General features: G+C 27.4%; 4 protein-coding genes across 6 annotated transcripts; 3 read left to right on the top strand and 1 right to left on the bottom strand.

Annotated features, from left to right (window-relative positions):
- The first annotated feature begins 47 nt into the window (after window positions 1-47).
- Window positions 48-1,354, top strand: Lamtor5 (Late endosomal/lysosomal adaptor, MAPK and MTOR activator 5). Of its 3 annotated transcripts, none has more exons than XM_089225811.1 (5): window positions 48-313; window positions 408-465; window positions 681-742; window positions 839-953; window positions 1,152-1,354. In XM_089225811.1, exons 2-5 carry the CDS (start codon window positions 431-433, stop codon window positions 1,210-1,212), a joined length of 273 nt encoding a protein of 90 aa, XP_089081937.1. In that variant the 5' UTR covers window positions 48-313; window positions 408-430; the 3' UTR covers window positions 1,213-1,354. The 3 variants fall into 3 exon arrangements, with proteins under 3 accessions (XP_089081937.1, XP_089081936.1, XP_089081935.1); XM_089225810.1 differs by having other exon boundaries at window positions 48-333; XM_089225809.1 differs by having other exon boundaries at window positions 49-329.
- A 1,644-nt stretch (window positions 1,355-2,998) lies between these two features.
- On the top strand, window positions 2,999-4,696 carry Alg11 (ALG11 alpha-1,2-mannosyltransferase). The gene is made up of 2 exons (XM_015507695.2): window positions 2,999-4,265; window positions 4,330-4,696. Exons 1-2 carry the CDS (start codon window positions 3,197-3,199, stop codon window positions 4,659-4,661), a joined length of 1,401 nt encoding a protein of 466 aa, XP_015363181.1. The 5' UTR covers window positions 2,999-3,196; the 3' UTR covers window positions 4,662-4,696.
- A 2,175-nt stretch (window positions 4,697-6,871) lies between these two features.
- LOC149055847 (ATP-dependent DNA helicase PIF6-like) lies at window positions 6,872-7,225 on the top strand. The gene has a single exon (XM_089226961.1). The coding sequence runs from the start codon at window positions 6,872-6,874 to the stop codon at window positions 7,223-7,225; it is 354 nt and encodes a 117-aa protein (XP_089083087.1).
- A 394-nt stretch (window positions 7,226-7,619) lies between these two features.
- On the bottom strand, window positions 7,620-10,270 carry Rpn5 (regulatory particle non-ATPase 5). The gene is made up of 8 exons (XM_015524898.2): window positions 10,107-10,270; window positions 9,802-9,981; window positions 9,167-9,403; window positions 8,756-9,039; window positions 8,479-8,703; window positions 8,237-8,405; window positions 8,039-8,116; window positions 7,620-7,952 (listed from the first exon to the last, which is right to left on the bottom strand). Exons 2-8 carry the CDS (start codon window positions 9,973-9,975, stop codon window positions 7,734-7,736), a joined length of 1,386 nt encoding a protein of 461 aa, XP_015380384.1. The 5' UTR covers window positions 9,976-9,981; window positions 10,107-10,270; the 3' UTR covers window positions 7,620-7,733.
- Between the last annotated feature and the right edge of the window lie 7,292 nt (window positions 10,271-17,562).

The following is a 17,562-nucleotide window of genomic DNA, read 5'->3' as shown; positions in this document are numbered from 1 at the left end:
TTGGTAATTGGTATTTATCATGATTCGTGATTCATGAATTCATGATAAAGTAAATTTACATTTTACCTTAATATGATTTATTATGGTCAAATTATAGTATTTGTTATGGTTTAACGTTTAACATCAAATTTTTTTTGTTCTTATATTTATAGTGTTTAAATTTAATTTATTGCTATGTAATATATATAATGCCAATCCATTAATCAATAAAAAAATAAGCATAAAGTAGACGAATATCTGGGTATACTTTAATATCGTATTAAGTCTCAAGAGATTTATTTCACCTTCGTCCTTCTCTGATTAGTTGCTTAAAGTAATAATAGCATATAGTAGGTATTTACTATTTACATCACTTATTAGTCAAAGAAACAAGAATTACAGATTTACAAATAATCATTACTCCACAGGTGTTATAAAATACTTTATAAAAATGGAGAAACACGTATTAGAAGAAGTTTCAAAATTGTAAGATACTTAAATTTATATCATATATTATTAGACTGATGTACTATCTATAAGTTTTAAAAAATTGTTTCTAATATTATGAATATTATACATAATAAATTAATAGTATTAATATTGGCTTAAGAATTATGTGTGTTAAACAATGTTACGTTTTATATATAAGTTAAAACAATAGTTAAATTATATTAAGAATATTAATCCTTATTTTTTTTCAGACAATCTGAACAAAATGTGCTCGGTGTTTTGGTATCGGATACTAAAGGATTATGTATTTTTTGTGAGTTATAAAATTGCTGTATAATATGAAGAATTATAACTAATCATTTTGGTTTTATCTTGAATATCTTGTAATATTTTTTATTTAAATATTAAGCTTCGGGAGAAGTTACTCCAGGAATCAGTGGACATATAACATTCATTGCAAATCAATTATCAAAATTAGATAAACACGATTTATATCCAACCATTGTATTAAAATCAGACAACAAGTAAGCAATAAGTCGTTTAAATAAAATCAATTTCTACTGTTAATATAATGTTGATGAGTAAAAATGACACTCACAGCTACATACCATTTACTCAATAGGGGATATCAATAATTTCTTGAAAAATTCAATTAAAATTGTTTTTATGTAAATTACAGCATTAAATTCTTATTAGACTGATAATTTAATTTTTGTTTTCAGGTCATGTTTGATTAAAGGCTGTGAAAATTCCTGTGTTTATGTATTGTATCAGAATAAATAGTATATTTTAAAGTTAGTTGTTATTCAGTCAGATGAAATGTCTAATTATATTTATATTTTTTCGATTATAAAATTTTCTTTTTAATATTATTGTTCCTCACTCTTTAAGCCTTAACAATTAAAAAATAAATTACAATTCTTTATTTATGTTTTACATCTTTATTCTATGTTTTGTGATACTATTTTAATTTATTATTATGACTAGTGTAGAATAGTTTCAACTGTGAAAACCTTGACAATGGAACTAATAATTAACACATTTTCTTTTAATCTTTGGGAGTTAGTATTACAGCCACTACTGTTAGTTAATAGTTATACAACATCAATAATACTGTAGACCAGCGGTTCCCAACCTGTGCACCGCGGTGCCCTGAGGGCTCCTCGAGCTCATTTAAGAGGCGCCACTGCTCATCCAAGAATGGAAAAAATTATTAAATTTTATATTAAAAATGTACTGTATAGTTGAAAAGACAAAAAATTATTTTACGTACAAAATTACTTAGAATACTATCTGTATCTATATCCAATATTAAATATAGTGTTTCTAATATGTGTCGAATAATTCAATAATAGATAAAAAAACTGCTAAACTTTCCAAAAATAAGCAGCCTCCAATATCTCATTAATTATTAGTTTTTCACTATTAAAACGGAATTTTTTTTTTTAATTTCAACAATAAAATTATTATTTATTAATAATATGTTCAATAAAATTATATAAATCAATTATGAATGAAAACTAGTGTTCATTTTTATCACGTTTCTCGTGATATTCACAGAAGGGCACCTAACAAAATTTGTTCAAACAATAGGGCACCGCCTGCTGTAGACTATAGTATACAGGTAGTGTTCAATAGTCAATACTATAGAAATTCAATGATATAATTGATATATACATCCAATAGGTCAGTAAAAGTAAATAACAAAATTTACTATTTAGAACATTATAAGATAAGATCCCAAACCTAGAACCAAATAGCAAAAGTAAATTATCTTTTACAGTATTTGATAGAACTTAGAAAATATGAGAACCAATCAAAATTCAACTATGGTAACCATGACAATTTTGAGTTATCACATATATCAATAAATTATCAAGTATTAAAATGTTGTGATCATTGACATATTAATATGTATATGGTTGTGACCCTAAGCTGTAGAGAAAATATTATCTACTCAACATAGTCGTGATAAACACATATTATAAATAATATAAATCATAGCACAGATAAATACAACACATACTATTTAGATCAACAAATTTGGGTCCTGTGATCAGAACTCATAGGATAATGTGCTACGATCTTCGACAAGGCGTACTTAAATCCAAATTTGGGGGAGGGGGTTTAGTTATTAAATTTTTTCTCATTTTTTGACCTGACACCTGAACATAACAAAACATATCTTAAATTTTAATAAAGTACTGTTTTTATTCATTTTATTATTTTTAATTGACTTCTTTGTTTATTTTAGTCTTCTCATAATAAAAAAAATTAATTTTAAAAATTTTGGGGGTTATCCCTCCCATAACTACGACAGTACGCCACTGATCTACGATCTTGCTAAACTGTTTTTGCTAGGTAATGAGAATACTAAACTAAGTACTGAATCATAGTCCATAGGTACTCTAAGGCATAAATCATAATGAATACTAATAGGTAGTTTATTTTTACCTCTTTTATTATCTATAATAAATGTATATTTATGTTGTGATAACACATTGTTTGAGGTTATTAGTAGTTATTATTTGATAATATTATAAAGTAAACAAGGTGAACAATTAAATTTTAAAATTGTTTATTTCATTATTTGTGTTGTATACGTCTTGTGTCTTCTATTATACATTCATGCAATCATGATTCATGACGTTGACGTATAATATCGTGTATATTTTTTTCAAACATGTTGAAAAATTTTAAAACTATTTTAGTATATACCATTATGTGGATATTTTAAGGAATATTAATCATATCAATTTTTTAAAATATGTATTTCCAACTTTTATCGTACTTCATATTTTCATTAGTTGCTGTGCTAATTTTACTGTTTGTGTCTATTGTTGTGTTACGATGGCACTACGCTAGCAACAAGAGGAAATGTCCAACTCAATTTAGCTTAGCGTTTTTCCATCCTTATTGCAATGCTGGTGGAGGTGGTGAACGTGTACTATGGTGTGCCGTCAATGCTGTTAGTACTGCATACCCTAAAGTAAAAATTGTTATCTACACTGGTGACTTGGAAGTATCCCCAGTAGAAATAATTAAACGAGCAAAACAGAGATTTAACATAACACTTCCAAATAATTTAGAATTTATTTATCTGCACAGAAGAAAATGGGTAGAAGCTGAAAATTACCCTTATTTCACTCTCCTAGGACAAAGTCTTGGATCTATCGTCTTAGGAGTTGAGGCTTTGCGTTTATTTCAGCCGGATATATACATTGACACTATGGGTTATGCATTCACATTACCTCTGTTTTGTATTATTGGTGGTTGTAAAGTCAGTTGTTATGTTCATTATCCAACTATAAGTTCGGATATGATAAATAAAGTAATTCGGCAAAAAGGAAAACATAGAACAATATCTTATATCAAACTCATATATTATCAGTTATTTGCAAAGCTATATGGCTTAGTTGGATGGTTTGCTGATTCTATCATGGTTAATAGTTCATGGACTGAGGATCATATCAATACACTTTGGAAGCGGCCTCTAAGCACTTACAAAGTTTATCCTCCGTGTGACACATCTGACTTACAATATTTGCCATTAGAAAGACAAAAAACTAAATCTGTTAAAATTATAAGCTTAGCACAATTCAGGCCAGAAAAAGATCATCCATTACAACTCAAGGCCATGTACAATCTCAGACAAATTGTAAATGAGCATGTATGGGAAAATATTGAACTTGTTTTTATTGGTTCAACAAGAAATCAAGAAGATGAAATGAGGGTTGTTGACATGAAGGATCTGTGTAAACATTTGTCATTAGAGAATAATGTAAAATTTAAAGTAAATATCAGTTATGACGAACTTAAAAACGAACTCTCTGAAGGTATGATGATTATAAAAATAATATGCAAGTTTAAAGTGTAAAAACTAATATTTTATTTTTCTAGGATTGATTGGCTTGCATGCAATGTGGAACGAACATTTTGGTATTGGAGTAGTAGAATGTATGGCAGCAGGATTAATAATGATTGCACATCGTTCTGGTGGCCCTTTAATGGATATAATTATAGAAAATGGTGTTGGACAAAATGGATTTTTAGCTTCAAATGAAATTGAATACGCACATGCTATACACAAAGCACTGTTGTTGTCAGATACTCAAAAATTGTCATTACAAAAGGCTGCCAGAGGATCAGTAAATCGGTTTTCTAATCAACAATTTCATGACAATTTTTTGAGAGCAATACAACCATTGTTTAGTTTTAAAAAATTTAAATAGTAAATTATTTTTAAATAAAAAGTTTAATAATGACATTTTGTTATTCCTTTCAATGATAATGCTTTAGCACTTTTTCAAAAAAAAAAAAATTATGATAGTATTAAAAAATTTAACATTTGATTTATAATGTACATTATATATTATTAAATCAATACTATCAACTATTACTATACAATTAAAATTTACTATTCTGAAGCGGATAGCTAATGGTTTTTTTAAAATCTAATCCACAACATTTTATTGCATATTATATTTCATGATAATTTAAAGATTTCGTAGCTATATTTTTAAAAAATAACTGTCACAACAGTTAAAATATAACACGTAAAATCATAATTTATAAAATTAATTACAAAATATTATGTCACTATGACACTATATGAATGTGTTTTATAGAATAACTACATATTTGTTATTATGTTTTTTTTTCAAATATTTCCAAAACTAAATTTAAAACTTTTTTTGGGTTGATTAATAAATATGTATTATTGTTATTATTAAAATTAATTTTAAGATTTTAAGAAATTCAGAAAGTTTTGAAACATTTTTCATGTTGTGTATTTTCATAATGTTTCCAAACTTTCTAGTTACTATGTTTCCTATATGTGTACATTATATATTTATTTATATATTGTGTATAATTGTAATTATTTAATACAAATAAACTTTAAGGAAAATGACTTAATTTATTTGATCCTTTTTTTCAAAAGTTGTTTTATGTACGAGCAATTAAATGTATAATTTCTGCACAACCTTTATAATTACTTTATACTTTACTGTAAATTATATTTTTATGAGAACAAATTTAAATATGTGTTTATTGAGATACATATAGCTATATTATAATTAAGACTAGAATGTATTTGCATTTGTATGTTTTTTTCTTTAAGTTCAAATTGATTGTCAGATATAGTCAAAATTTGAATTTTCAATTAAAACTAATTTTTTTTTTTTGCATACTTCGATCATATTGCTTATAAATGCAATTCTTGAGTATCTTATTAATTTTTTATAAATCAGCTTTTGATAAAATTATTTTAAATGAGAAACATTATTTATAAATGTAACAGGAAAGTATCATAATTGGAAAAACTAAAATAGGTTTGGTATTAAAAAGAATAAAGGTTTCAAAATACTAAAAAAATTGTAGCATGAAATGGAAGAAGTCAGAAGATATTAATATTGATTGTGAAGTTAAGTTATCTGAACTTTAAAACTAATCGAGTCATAACATTGTGTGACATGAAAAGAAGTCTTTGTAAATAGAAATCTCAAGTTCAAATTTCCAACCATTCATATTTGAACATTTGAAACAACATCATAAAATTAACATTGTGGTATATTATAATATAATAGATGGAATATTATAATATGAACTAATATCATAGAACAATAAATAAATAATAATGCTAATATTCAATGTAATAATAATGAGTTATGATAAAGAAATAATAGAATTAATTTTTGCATGTTTGATAAATAAAATTTTTTATTATATACCTAAATATTGGCTCTTATTATAATTAATACATTTATAGAAGTTAACCGTTTCTAAGGGGAAAATAAAAGCCAAAAAATTAAATAAGGGTCAAGGATAATTCAGTCACCAGTCAATTTATCGTTTTTATTTGTTATCATATTGGCTTTGGCCTTTACATTATATTTATGAATATTACGTAATATATATCGTGAATTCAGTTTTCCGTATTGTTTTGGGGAATAAATATGTCAATGTTTTTCCATTAGTATATTTGAAGGGTTTTATTTTTTTAGTTTAGACAAATGTTGGTCCATAATATTCAAATATTATTACTGATGACTGGCAGATATCTATTAATATAATATAATCATATTACTTTATGAAATTTATATTTATCTAAGTTGCTGGATCTAATTGGAAATGTTTACCCAGCTTACTTAACATTTCGACTAAAACGTCAAGTTTATTTCATTTCAAGAAAGGGTAATATTATCACCAATTAATGATCAAGTCAATAAAATAAATGACATGATACTGCTAAAATTCAATGCACCAACAAAAGTTTACTATTTCGTTGACACTATTGTCTGTTTTCGATATAGAGGAGGTGATACAATTATCCAACTGAATTTTTAAGTTCTTTATCTCTTTCAGGGACTTCACCACACAAATTAATTTTAAATGTAGATTATCCAATAATTTTACTTTGTAACTTAAGTCCGCCTAAATTATGCAAGATACAAGATTAAAAATAAAATCTTCTAAAAATTGTCTGCTTGAGTGTATAATCCTTACTGGCAAAGGAGCTGGAGAAATGGTCTTGGTTCCTAGAATACCAATGATACCAACCAATTTGACATTCCAGTTCAAACCGCTCCAATTTCCAGTGAAATTAAGTTTTGCAATAACTATTAACAAGGCACAAGGTCAAATATCAAACGTTGCAGGTTTAGGCTTAACCGTTCAGTGTTTTTCCCATGGTCAATTGAACGAAGCTCTGTCACATATCACATGCAAACAAAATCTATTTGTGCTGGCCCCAGAAACACTTAACCTGATGTATCCAGAAATATTTAATGCTTAAGACAAATTGATATAATTGACCAAAAAATAAAAATCATACATCATAACGAAATGAATATATTCCACACTTATATATAAAATTATAGTTTTAATTGGTTGCTCTCGATATTGATATTAGTGAATCGACATATTATAATATATACATACATATATATATTAATGTTTTTAAAATATTTTAATTTTTAAGTGAGTTATGAGCATTTTAGAATATTAATATTTTAATACTCATAACTCACATTGTAGAATGGATCATGGATCTAAGAGCCATTTGATCAGATTGCTGATTGGTCCTTTATAAGCCAGTCCGACTATCGTTGTAAGCTTTAGTTATTGATGCTGTACCAATAAAAAAATGTATTTTATAGTTTATAATTATAATAAAAATTAGTATAATATTGTATTATAATTTTGTAATTTATTTTAGTTTTGTAATTTATCATAATTAAAAATAACAATAAAATTATTATTTAATTTGTTTTTTAGGGAAATTTACAAATGTTAATTAATTCTTAATGAGACAATAAATGTTTATGGACCATCTGTTCTTTGTTAATGAGATGAGTAGTATTGTTTACTAGCTTCATGAGGTCATTAAGTCCAAATGACCAATCATTCAATACTTCGTTTACAGATTTTCCAACTGAAAATTCAACCACACCAGACGGACGATCGATTTTAGCTTTTACAGATTTATCCACGACCATGTTAGATAGTAATTGTTCAGTATCCTGCATCAGATATTTAGAAAATTACAAATTAAAATCAAATCATTTAAAGTTAAATCAGAAAAGGATAATCATATAATTCATCTAACCTCTAAAGTCATATCTAATAATTGAGACATTCGAATAACTCTGATTCTTGAATAATATTTGGCCATTACGCGAACATTCTAAATTAATATATATCAACAAAGCAACAATTATAATTATTAATTAGCAAACAATTTTAAGCAGGTATAAAAATTAAATCAAATTTAGTTCAAACTTTTAGCTCATATTTTAATACATACGTGTTCAGCAACTCTATTTTTAAGATCAATCCAACGTTTTTTTCCTTTTTCAGTGCTTTCTGAAAATACATCTGTAGCTGTAGATCCAGATTTTAGTTCAGTTTCATAATCCTTACTCAACTCCTTCCATTGAATCAACTCCATAGTGGTAAATAATTGAAGAAATGATCTATTAATAATAAACAAATAAAAACCATACAAGGACATAATAATATATTAAATATAAAATTAAAAATACATACTTGTACTTCGGTATTTTTTGTAAAGTTTCATCTTCAAGAATTCGGTGAGTTAGATCAGACTGATGATTATCATATGGAGCTAATATGAGGAATAAAATTGCATTTTGCAAAGCAGCATTGCATTTTGTTTCATCGGCATTAATCTCAGGAGTAACTTGAATAGCTCTATAGTGACGGCAAATATCTAAATATTGACCATCATGTTCACCCAGCTCAATCATTAATCTGTAAAATGCATTTAATAATAACTATTTAAAAACTGAACGAACATTCTTACTTGTAGTATTTTAATTTAAGCTGTTGTATTTCAGGTTTATCATCATCAAAAAACTTTGTGTTTATTTTCTTGGATATAATCTGAGTACGAATATAATCTTTCTTAGCCAAACATAATCGCATCTGTTCTAAAATTAGTTCAACTTTTTCTTGTTTTTTCATTGAACCATAAGTCTCCACCTGCAATTCTTGAATGACATTTGCAGCGCCAGTGACATCGCCTTCATCCTCTTTAATTTGAGCCAATTTCTGTGTGAGACGAGCCCTTTCTACTTCCACATATATCTGAATAACAAAATTAAATAGTGAATTTGTACTTAACTATAAATATTTTAATTTTAATAAAGTTAAATAACAGTTTAATTTGTAACATCAGATTATTTTTATTTCAAATAAAAGTTGAATTATTTACTTTTCCTTCAGTGACGTTTCTGAGGGATTCAATTAATTTCAATTTTGTCTCTTTATCTGGTGTTTGGTCAATGAACGTACAACATTCTCTGACCATAGCTGCAACTGAAAGTTTTAACTGTGATCTTCTTTTAGTTAACATAACTATATGTTCATTAAGTAATGCCCATTCTTTAGCTTCAAAACATAATTTTACAATAGCAACCAAAACTCGACTAGTTGAAGCCATATCAGATCCCTTAAACATAAATAATATATTAGACAGTTGATTCTTTATTTAAAAATAGGTAAATGAGTGATGGTAAAAATTACCTATTACCCAAACAATTTATTTATCTTAAATATAAAATCAGTAGTATCTTATAGGTATAGACTTTCAAACAGCTCATAATACATTTTATTCACCCTTATGTATTATAATAATAAAAATGTAAGCAACAAATTATAATATAAAATGTAAACTCATTCTATTGAAACTGATAAAGTAAAACAGTATACAATCTTTCAAAATTCAGATATGAATGACATACATAATTAGGCACAAACATTAAATAGGTGCCTATTTAAAAATAAATGAATACATATACAATATATGGTCAGGCATGTAGTTGTATTATTATATAAAAGATTACTTACAGTTCTAGTTTGTTTTTCAAGCACGAGTAATGTATCCAATGCTTCTTGAAGTTTACCGCTAGCCGCTAAACTTTCAGCAACAGCAATTTTTTCATCACACGTAGCACTGTAATCCACTTCCATTTTTACAATACGACCACCATCAGTGGTCAGAGGTTCCAAATTATCCATCATCTTGATCTAATTGTTTAAATAAAATACAATTTTTAATGTTACCATTGTTTGCCCAATTACAAAGAAGTATATCAATAATCTAAGGTATAATGTATAATGATACTAATTAGGATTTATTATATATCACTTACATATTTTTTATTGAACGATTGAGATTTTAGTTATATTTTAATTCACTTAACGTACAAAGAGGAAAGAGTAATACAACTTAAAAGTTAAAGGCTTCTCCTAACTGGTATCAACATCCAATATTTCAATTAGCTTGGTACACAATAATTCTTCAAAGTTTTAAAGATCTAATGTTTCATAAAATTGCAAATCACGAATGTGTCGTCCATGGAGGAGAGGAGAGTTTTCATGGAAGAATGACAAAAACAATTTTAACCTTTTTTGGAAAACCTAGTAGAAAACTACCACGGTTGTGGTCAACCTATTCTTTAAAATTTTGTTCCCCGAATTTCTATACTAACTGTTATATACTTTTATTGTTTTATGCTATTTGTGGTAATTGTTCTGATGTTTTGTACAGCATAGGTAAAGGTTTTTCTTTATCTATGCAGCTTGCTTTACAGGCCCGAAGCCTCAAGGTAAATGAATTTAAGCCACCTTGAATCCTTGACTTGACACCTTGCTGATATCATTGATCATAGAATATCAATGCTGATTGCTGATCATAGACATAATAGTTTATATATGTCTATGATGCTGATATTGAACAAATTTGCCATTTAGAATTTAGATCTTAGTATACAACTACTGTCTGTAGTATAAGGTCAATGCTTTTACACACGAACTAAGATATCTTGTAGAGTTGTAGATAGATATCAGCTTTTACATGATAAATATTGATTGTGTTATCGAACTACTAAACGAGTTAAATACGTCCTATACACAAGTGATGTGTAAATCTTCAATTTAATCATGACTATTCAATTAGCCATGTCATATTACTATATAAGTAAATATACGTTCCTTGTTTTCACACCACATTATATTGATTCCCAGTTTATTTTTGCATTTCTCAACAATATACAGATGCCCCTGACTTTTACCTCAAGTTTAATTTAAAGTTATCTTTCACAGCATTCGTAATCATAATACTTTTAATGTACTCCACAACCACCCAATGCACAAAATGCTTAGGTCTGTCAATTCAGTTTGATCATTGTCCTATTTGTCCTTAATTTATATTGCTATACTTCGTTAATCATTATATATACTTTTATATTCATATTATTACTTGTTAAACCATGTACTATTTGTTATAATATTATCTATATTTTCACTATTCTGTAAATCGGTTGGAGTGTATATTAGTAAATAGATTGTACTTAGGTGGCACTGATTCAATTCATTGATAATTGACCTAGGCGGACTGGTGGCGGACAAGTGTAGATGAAACATAAAATACATACTCATCATGTCATCACTAATATATAACTATATAAGCCAGTTGCAACTTGCGCAACAACAAACATGCACGTGTTAACCCAGCACAACATTTATTCACTTCAAGCATATCCCAAACCACCTTATGTGCTATCCATGTATATATATATTTTTTTTTTTATTAATTTATTAAGGCTTCGACATCAACGGTCTTTAACCTGCATTAGATTAATATAAATAAGTGAACATTATAATTATTACAAGTATTTACATGTGTTTACAATTTATGACTTATGTTTATACTATGGAAGAATACATTGATTGCGTCCGTATTGTATTCATTGAGTGCTTGATGGAGTGAGGCGGGGTTTTTGAGGATCTTGCGGGCTTCCGTGTATTTGGTGCAATTTATGATGATATGTTCTAGTGTTGTGGCTTATTTTAGCTCGAGTAATATTTACTTCATATCTTCGTTTGGTGTTGGGAGGATATTTTAATTTTTTTAAAGATAATTTTACGTTTTTCAGTTTGTTAGAGAGGGGTAGGTTAGATCAGAATTTTTGCCATTCTTCCATTAATTTATGATGTATAATGTTGAAATTTTCGGATGAGGTTAGTGTGTTTATCTTTGTGGAGGAAGGAAATGTGGTTGCTTCATAGGATATACTGCTATAGTCAGCTTTCTCATTTCCGGGTATCCCAATGTGAGAGGGGACCCACACGAAGCTTGTTGGTCTATTTATTTCAGATATTAGTTTCTGGATATGCTGGACGAGCTCATTTTTTGAATAGGGGTTTGATATTGATGAGGGGCGCTCAGAGAGTCATTGATGATAATGCTGCAATTTTCCGGGTTTGAAGATAAGACAATTTTTGATGCTTCATAAATAGCGTAAGTTTCGGCTGTATATACTGGTGGAAGGCGGTATTGGAAAATATGGTTTTCCTGGTTTGTGATGACGGAGAAAACCACACCATTTGTATTTTTGGAGGCATCGGTGTAAATTTGGGTGTATTCCGGGAATTGTTGGTGTATTATTTCCAGAAAATGGTTTTGTATAATTAAATTTTCAGTGTTTTGTTTGCAGTATTCAGTCATTTTGGTGTTGATGATTGGCGACTAGAGCCAGGGAGGGTGGACGGTTGAATTTTATTAAGTGTTTGTGCATGGAATGATAGGTTTTCACTAATAGTTTTAAAGTTTTCAAATAATGTTCTTCTAGACTTTTAGAGGGTGATAGATTAGGGGGTAATGGGTTGTGAAGAATATGGTTGGTGATGTGATCAGGCAGATTTTTAATTTTAGTTACATATTTTAAGATATGTTTTTGGCGTCTGAAATGGAGGGGAGCTTCTTCTGCGTAGTAGAGTATACTGTCAACTGGGCTCGTCCTAAAGGCTCCTATGGGCTATGGCTAACCGTATGCCTTGATTGTGTATGGGTTCTAGGGCACTTTTTTTTTTTTTTGCCGAATTGTAGATTATATCTCCATAGTCTATTTTTGATAGAATGAGGGCTTTGTAGACTGTGATTAGGCTGTTTGTGTCAGCACCCCAGTTATTATTCTCAAGCATTTTTAACATCTTAGTTCTTGATTGACATTCCGTTTATAATTTTTTTAAGTGAGGTCTCTAGGTGAGTTTTTGGTCAAAGATGAAACCCAAAATTCGAATACTATTTGCAAAAGGAAGTTGTGTGTTCATGAAATTTAATATTGGTAGGGGGTCCTTCTTCTTTTTATTGAAAACGATACACTGTGTTTTGGTGGAAGAGAAACTGAAACCAGTTTCAGAAGACAACCTGGCAAGAGAATCGAGTGCTTGTTGGAGGAAAAGAGTAATAGTTATAACTTGTGATCCACTGCAATATATGGTGCAGTCGTCGGCAAAGATAATGAATTTGGCTGGTTTAGGTAGGTTATTGCATATGTTGTTTATTGCTACCAGGAAGAGAGTGACACTAAGTACAGACTTAGGAGGACGCTATACCTACCTACCATGGACCAATGGCGAGGTACTAGAATTTTTCAAGTTTTTGGAGTTGTTTGAAGCTCAACCAGCAATTTGGAATCCACGTTATATTGGTCATAGAAATAGAAACACAGTTCACGATGCTTGAAAAAAAATTGATACCAAACTAAGGTACCAAATTATTTTTTTTTTTATTAAAATTAAATATTTGTTTTTGTATTTAATTTTAGTGCAAAACTGATGTTACTGAAATGAAAAAAAAAGATTCACTTATGGCCACATATAGAAAACTTTACAATAAAGTCAAAGTTATCATGTGGGTACTGGTAGTGGTGCTAACGAAGTTTTCAAACCGGATTGGTTTACCTACAATTCAATAATGATATTCTCAGTGTTGGTGAGTTGCGGCCCAAACCCTAAATAACGTACGAGTTGCGGCCCGGGTTTATGAAAGGTACGTACGAATTGCGGCCATACAATAATGTATATATTACATATATTATATATATATATATATATATATATATATATTATATACTATATGTCTATATATAGTAATAGTATATAAACATCACAATATTATGTAGGTATTTTCTAGAATAAATTGTCGTACTTATATTAATATTGGTCGTAAAGAAAATAAAAGTATTCATAAAATTATTGAATATAATATAATATATTAATATTATGACATTATATTAAATAATAAAAAATAAAAAAAAATAAAAGTATAATTGGTGTAATATATTATGATTATAATGCGAATGCCCCAAAAAAATCAAAGCATTCATAATGTACCTAAGTCATATATGGCAGATAATACGATAAAACGATCTATATTATCTTTATCATATTATATACAAAATATAACTTCCCATACGTATTGAACATCTCGTTTATCGTTATTCGTTTATATGGTATATAGGTAATAGATATATAATATAATATATATTATACAAGTAAGGTACATATGTAATGAATGTTACAATTACGCGGGCCGCAACTAACCTATACCTAAAATATTATCGGGTCGGAAATTCACCGGTCTCCAACACCGGAAACGAAAGGTCGGGCCGCAACTCACCCTCAGCCGATGTTCTTACGTGATGTTTATGAGGCGAAAAAACTAATTTCAACTGGGGTAAGTTTATTTAATTTTGTGGTTTTTTTTTAGATTCTGAACGAAGTGATGAATGTATTGATTTTACAATGCTGTGTGTTTTTTTTTTTTTTTTTGTGTCTGTGTACAGCATAACTAGTCGAAATAATGCTTCGATTTCAAACTTTGGGGGTGGTTTCCGATGTGAAATTGAAGATGCTTGGTGCATTATAGAGGTCAAAAGTAAACATTTTCCAACAGTTTTCAAAAAAATCGAGAAAAACAAAAAAAAAATGACAGAAAAACGGGAATTTTTACGCAAAATCAGTTTTCGACCAAATCGATTTTTTTATATGGTTGTAATTCAAAAAATAATCACTTTAAATACTTGAAATTTTCACCAAATGTTTATGTTAGTGTTCTCTATATACAGTTTAATTTTCAAAAATTTTTGACTTTTTTTGAGTTATTTATAGACCACTGAAATTTACACTTTTTTTGAGAATTTTTTTTGAAGTGTCGGTAAAAAAATGTTGGACGACCAAAAAAACTTGAAAATTTAAAACAAGGTTCCTTATGAGTTTTTCTTATTGTAGCTAAAAAAAATTAAAAATCGTAAGTCACAATTTTTTTTAATAAGCTTTTATAGTTCAAAATTTTACGAAATCTGTCGAAAACGCGAAAATTTGCAAGTAATTTTGAAGCTGAAAAATCATAAAATTTTTTGTGTTTATAACTAAAGATTAAGAATACATCACTAAGATTTCCATAAGTTTTACTTCAAGTAGCTATAGAGAAAACTCGAAGCGTCATTATATGAAAAATTTTAATTGCGTTTGAATTTTAAATTTTTACGAAATAGCGTAACGATAACGATTTATCCTGAAACGATTTTAAATATTTGTTATTATTCAAAAAGTATGAGTCCTAGATACTTGAAAATTTTACCAGTTATTAAGATTGGCATTTTCTTTACATGATTTAATTTTCAAAATATTTTGACTTTTTTTGAGATATTTATAGACAACTGAAATTTTCAATATTTCTGAAAATTTTTTTGGAAGGGTCGATAAAATTTTTTTGGCCCCATCAAAATACTTGAAAATTGAATACAAAGTTCCTCATAAGTTATTCTTATAGTAATCAAAAAATTATAAAAATACATAGGCACAATTTTTTTTATTAGCATTTGAAGTTCAAATATTGACTTAATACGTAAAAATTACGGCAATGTTCAAATTATCTTAGATAGAAATTCATAAAAATTTTTCTTTTTAATTCTAAGATTTGAGAATTTAATACAAGGCTCATAATGTATTTTTACAATTGCAGTTGAAAAATAAAAGAAATATATTGTCACAAATTTTTTTTATAAGATTTTACAGTTCAAATTTTGACCAAATACATAAAAATTACGGCAATGTTCAAATTATGTTAGATAAAAATTCATAAAAGTTTTTCTTTTTAATTCTAAGATTTGAGAATTTAATACAAGATTCCTTATGAGTTGTTCTTATTGTAGCTAAAAAAAATTAAAAATCGTAATTCACAATTTTTTTTAATAAGCGTTTATATTTCAAAATTTTACGAAATCTGTCGAAAACGCGAAAATTTGAAAGTAATTTTGAAGTTGAAAAATCATAAAAATTTTTGCGTTTATAACTAAGGATTAAAAATTCAACTCTAAGTTTTCCATAAGTTTTCCTTTAAAGTAATTATAGAGACAACTCGAAGCATCAATATAGGACAAATTTTAAGTGCGTTTAAATTTTAAATTTTTACGAAATAGTGTAACTTAGTGTGATTTAAAATATTTGTTATTATTCAAAAAGTATAAGTCGTAGATACGTGAAAATTTTATCAGTTATTTAGATTGGCATTTTCTTTACATGATTTTATTTTTAAAATATTTTGATTTTTTTTTTGAGATATTAATAGACGACTGAAATTTTCAATTTGTCTGAAATTTTTTTTTTGAAGTGTCGGTAAAAATTTTTTGGCCATATCAAAATAATTGAAAATTGAATACAAAGTTCCTCATAAGTTATTATTATAGTGATTAAAAAATTATAAGAATACATATGCACAATTTTTTTTTATTAGTATTTGAAGTTCAAATATTGACTTAATACGTAAAATTTACGGCAATTTTCAAATTATCTTAGATCGAAATTCATAAAAGTTTTTTTTTTAATTCTAAGATTTGAGAATTTAATACAAGGCTCATAATATAGTTTTGCAATAGCAGTTGAAAAATAAAAGAAATATATAGCTACATTTTTTTTTTACGTGCATTCAAATTTTAATTTTGACAACATACGTAAAAATCACGAAAATTCGTAAATTATTTTATTCTAGAAATTCATAAAAAAATTTCCTTTTATACCTAAGATTTGAAAATTTAATACAAGGCTCCTTACAAGTTTTTCAATCTTTATCACAAAAAAAATGTCCAACGGAAATTCAAATTAAATTTTTATTAGCATTTGAATTTCAAATATTGATAAAAATTCGTCAAAACCATGAATATTTGCAAATTATTTTGTAGTTCAAAATTCATAATATTGTTTGTATTTATATCTAAGGTTATAAAATTTAACACCAAGTTTTCCATAAGTTTTGCTTTAAATAGCTATAGAGAAAATTTGAAGTGTCATTATAGGAAAAATATTTTGAGCGTTTGAGTTTTAAATTTTTATGAAATCGCGTAATGATAACGATTTATCCTCAAACCAGGTATTCCTATATCTATGATAATATAAGGTATTATGAATTATGATAACTACCTATATGATAACTACACTAATTGATTAACCGTGCCTTATGCAAAATGCGTCTTAATTGAAAAATAAAATATTTGTTTCAAAATAGAATATATGACAATATTTAAATATATTATATCCTAGACTGACAAATCATCTCCGTTCAGAATCGTTTTTCGTATACAATGATACCTATATCATTGCATTCAAATTTAATCCCATCCATTACAGTAACCTACTGTACAGCAGAGCGACATCCACGACTTACCCGCTTTTTAAATATATGTTTGTGATTAATTTAATTATAAAAGTAATAATTATTAGTTATTACGTGATTTTACTAAATTTTTGAACTATATAATGGTA

Source organism: Diuraphis noxia, unplaced genomic scaffold (assembly GCF_037042655.1).
Source record: "Diuraphis noxia isolate RWA-SAM2 unplaced genomic scaffold, SU_Dnox_SAM2 contig0004, whole genome shotgun sequence".
In the NCBI taxonomy this organism is placed as follows: Eukaryota; Metazoa; Arthropoda; class Insecta; order Hemiptera; family Aphididae; genus Diuraphis; species Diuraphis noxia.
Note: the sequence above shows the minus strand (reverse complement) of the source record. Positions and strands in the feature narration are given on the sequence as shown.